The following is a 3,468-nucleotide window of genomic DNA, read 5'->3' as shown; positions in this document are numbered from 1 at the left end:
CGTTTATGACAAATCACTTGCTCGTAAATATCGCTCATATAAATGTGAATGCCAACCAAAATCTTCGACAGTGGAAGATGTGGCAAAGCTGTTAAAATGATATTTTCAAAGTCTTCAGATTGTGGAAGATGTACAGCAAAATTGCAGAAATGATAATTCTCAGAGACGAAATACGTGTAACACCTGTTAAACGATATAAATCCCTTCAGAATAAATATGGAAGTCAAACATTTCTAGATGTTCAAATTAGAAAACTGACGCCAACACATGCCAATGCTTCAAAGTCACGCAGAATAAATTTTGATATTGAAGTCAGAAAAGGACTGCAATCTCATGATAAAAGCCTGAGATTTACAAACTCTTTATAAACTAGTTCCATATGCACATTTTTCTCATCATAAAATCTTGTTTGCCAAACATTCTTTAATGTTTTTTCTCTCGTCCAACTCCTAATATTGTTTACTTAATTAAAACATGTGAATATTGGGGTTCGTGAATTAATAAATATTTGTATAGTACTATTACTGCAATCTTCATTATTATGATATTTGAAAACGTTTGTAATGCTGTATACTGTAATTAGAATATTCTATTCATTAGATTTCTTCATTACCAGTTCTACATGTACCTACTCCATGTGGCGAGGCAATTATTTTGTTTTTGTTTTGACCATCTAATGTCAACTCTTCAACACGCGTTCGCATTGGATTTCTTATCGCTCTTCTGATTTAGAAATTGCTCTTCTCCCTCTATAAATAAGTATCCCTTGTCTAAATTGCTCCATAGCTTCAAAAGTTTTGTTTTAAGTTTGCCTGCAAAGAAGAAAAGTATCAACTATGGCGGGGTTGTCAAGTGTGATGAAATTAGCCACTTCCCTTGTTTGTTTAATTTTGGTAGCATCGTGGACGGCTTCTGCAGCTCTTGTCTACCACAAATTCACCGTGAGTATTTCTAGTTTTTATTATAATCCCTTCAACACTAGAAGCATATCATGTTAAGCTTGATGTAATGACGGTTACAGGCTGAATTGATCGTGAGCTTAATCATGTTGTTTATTGTACTGTTACAGATTGGAACACAGAACGTGACTAGAGTGTGTAACACGCAGACGATCGTGACAGTGAATGGACAGTTTCCTGGCCCAACTATAGAGGTTCAGGAAGGTGATAATCTTGTTGTTGAAGTGGACAACAATGGGCCGTATAATGTGACTATACACTGGTAATAAAAACTATGCTCAAAATTGTATCCATGTCTTCATTATTTTCATAAACACTAGAGAGAACATACGCTGAGATTTTATCATTTGTGATTTGACAGGCATGGGGTAAAGCAGTTGAAATCCTGCTGGGCAGACGGACCCGCCTACATAACGCAGTGTCCCATTACTCCTGGGAATAAGTTCACCTACAACTTTACAATCACAGAACAGGAAGGGACGCTGTGGTGGCATGCACATATCTCATATCTGAGAGCCACTGTGCATGGAGCATTGGTCATCAAACCCCGGGCTGGAAAGGCTTATCCTTTTCCCAAACCGGACAATGAGATTCCCATTATTCTGGGTCGGTACCAAGCTCTCTCTTATGTTTTCAAAAGCTATTTAGTGATGAGATTTGAATCATGAAGTAATAAACTTGGTTTATGTTGTGCAGGTGAATGGTGGAATGCGAATGTGGAAGATGTAATAGCAGATGCCATTGCAACAGGAACTGTACCAGCAAACTCCGACGCATACACCATTAACGGCCAGCCAGGAGACTTTTTCAATTGCTCTGCCAATGGTACGTACGTAGTTAATATGAACTAGGTACCGATATTGATACCCATAAACGAAATTGTGATGAGGAGTAATGAATGGATATATGGATGCAAATGTAGATACTAGCCGTATTTCGGTTGAGAGTGGAAAAAGGTACCTGCTGAGGATTGTACATGCTGGCATGCTTCATGGATCCTTCTTCAAGATTGCGCAGCACAATATGACTGTCGTGGCAGTGGATGCCGTGTATACCAAACCATATACAACTGATGTGCTGCTCATACAGCCAGGTAACACCATGGATGTGCTCATAACAGCTGATCAGCAGTTAGGGCAGTATTACATTGGCACCCGCGTATACAACAGCCAGCCAGGAAGGACTGAATACTTAAATACCACTGCAACAGCAATATTGGAGTACAAAGGCAACGACAAAACATCTGCATCTGCTCCTCTCTTGCCCAACTTTCCTGCATATGATGATACGGCTACCGCATTCAACTTCAGTACAGCCCTGAGAAGCCTGGGGTCCTCTGTCCCACAGACTGTTGATGAGGAGATGTTTATAACAGAGGGATTCGGACTCGTTCCATGTATGGACAATTCTTGCACAGACGACAATGGTGTAAGGCCCGTTGGAAGTTTTAATAACATTTCATTCGTGGACCCTGAGATAAGCATATTACAAGCTTATGATAATGGCACCGATGGAGTGTTTACCAAAGATTTCCCAAGTAATCCTCCTCAGGCATTCAATTACACTGGAAATGTTCCACTGAGTCTTTGGACCCCCGAGTTGGGGACAAAAGTTAAAGTTTTGAAGTTCAATAGTACTGTTCAAATAGTGTTTCAGAACACTGCAATTATTACATTGCAGAACCATCCCATACACCTTCATGGGCATGATGTTTATCTTGTGGGACAAGGCTTTGGTAACTATAATTCCCAAACGGATCCTGCAAACTTCAATCTGGTGAATCCTCAGATGTTGAACACTGTTGGAGTTCCTACTGGAGGGTGGGCGGCCATTAGATTTGTAGCCAACAATCCAGGTAATCTAGTTTTACTTAATTTGCATATGAATATTTTAATGCGTTGTTTTTTCAACAGATTAACAGTGTATATGTGTATACAACTATATTTTCTTGATTCAGATTTTACTACTTTAGAGCTAAATTATATGTACTTTGTTTTGAACAACAGGAGTTTGGTTGATGCATTGTCATTTTGAATCTCATTCTGCAGTTGGTTTTGCTATGGTATTTCTCACCGAGGACGGGCCCGGAAATTCAGGCAAATTGCCGCCGCCTCCTTCTGATCTACCGAAATGTTAGATGGATTTCTTCATTGTTAAAACCTGTAATTCCAACATATCACTCACTTGTAGACGACTGCAAACAAGTTTGTAGACGCTCACAAAAATTCAAAATTACAGCTGTCATGACAGCCTGTCATGGAAATAAGATTATGTCAAGGCCATTCTATGCAATCTTATCGTTTATTGCAATGAGTTTCTTTTTCACAGTCAATTAGTTATTAAAATTTTTATTTGAATGAATTATAAGGAAGTTTATTTGGTTTTTTAAATCTTTTTATTTTCTTAAAGTCTATACTTCGAATTTTAAGTTTATAAATTATGGAGAAATAATATTTTTGATCGCAAATATAATTTAAATCTTATCATTTTAGATTTTTTTTAATTGTAA

The 3,468-nt window shown here is 37.9% G+C and overlaps 1 protein-coding gene across 1 annotated transcript; it reads left to right on the top strand.

Moving 5' to 3' along the window:
- The first annotated feature begins 802 nt into the window (after positions 1 to 802).
- Positions 803 to 3,212, top strand: LOC131057825 (laccase-12-like). The gene is made up of 6 exons (XM_057991979.2): positions 803 to 941; positions 1,070 to 1,221; positions 1,321 to 1,565; positions 1,656 to 1,784; positions 1,882 to 2,814; positions 2,966 to 3,212. The coding sequence occupies exons 1-6, from the start codon at positions 837 to 839 to the stop codon at positions 3,094 to 3,096; spliced, it is 1,695 nt and encodes a 564-aa protein (XP_057847962.2). The 5' UTR covers positions 803 to 836; the 3' UTR covers positions 3,097 to 3,212.
- The last annotated feature ends 256 nt before the right edge of the window (positions 3,213 to 3,468 follow it).

This window comes from Cryptomeria japonica, chromosome 3, assembly GCF_030272615.1.
Source record: "Cryptomeria japonica chromosome 3, Sugi_1.0, whole genome shotgun sequence".
In the NCBI taxonomy this organism is placed as follows: domain Eukaryota; kingdom Viridiplantae; phylum Streptophyta; class Pinopsida; order Cupressales; family Cupressaceae; genus Cryptomeria; species Cryptomeria japonica.
The sequence above is the reverse complement of the archived record's forward strand: the minus strand, read 5'-3'. Positions and strand labels throughout refer to the sequence as shown.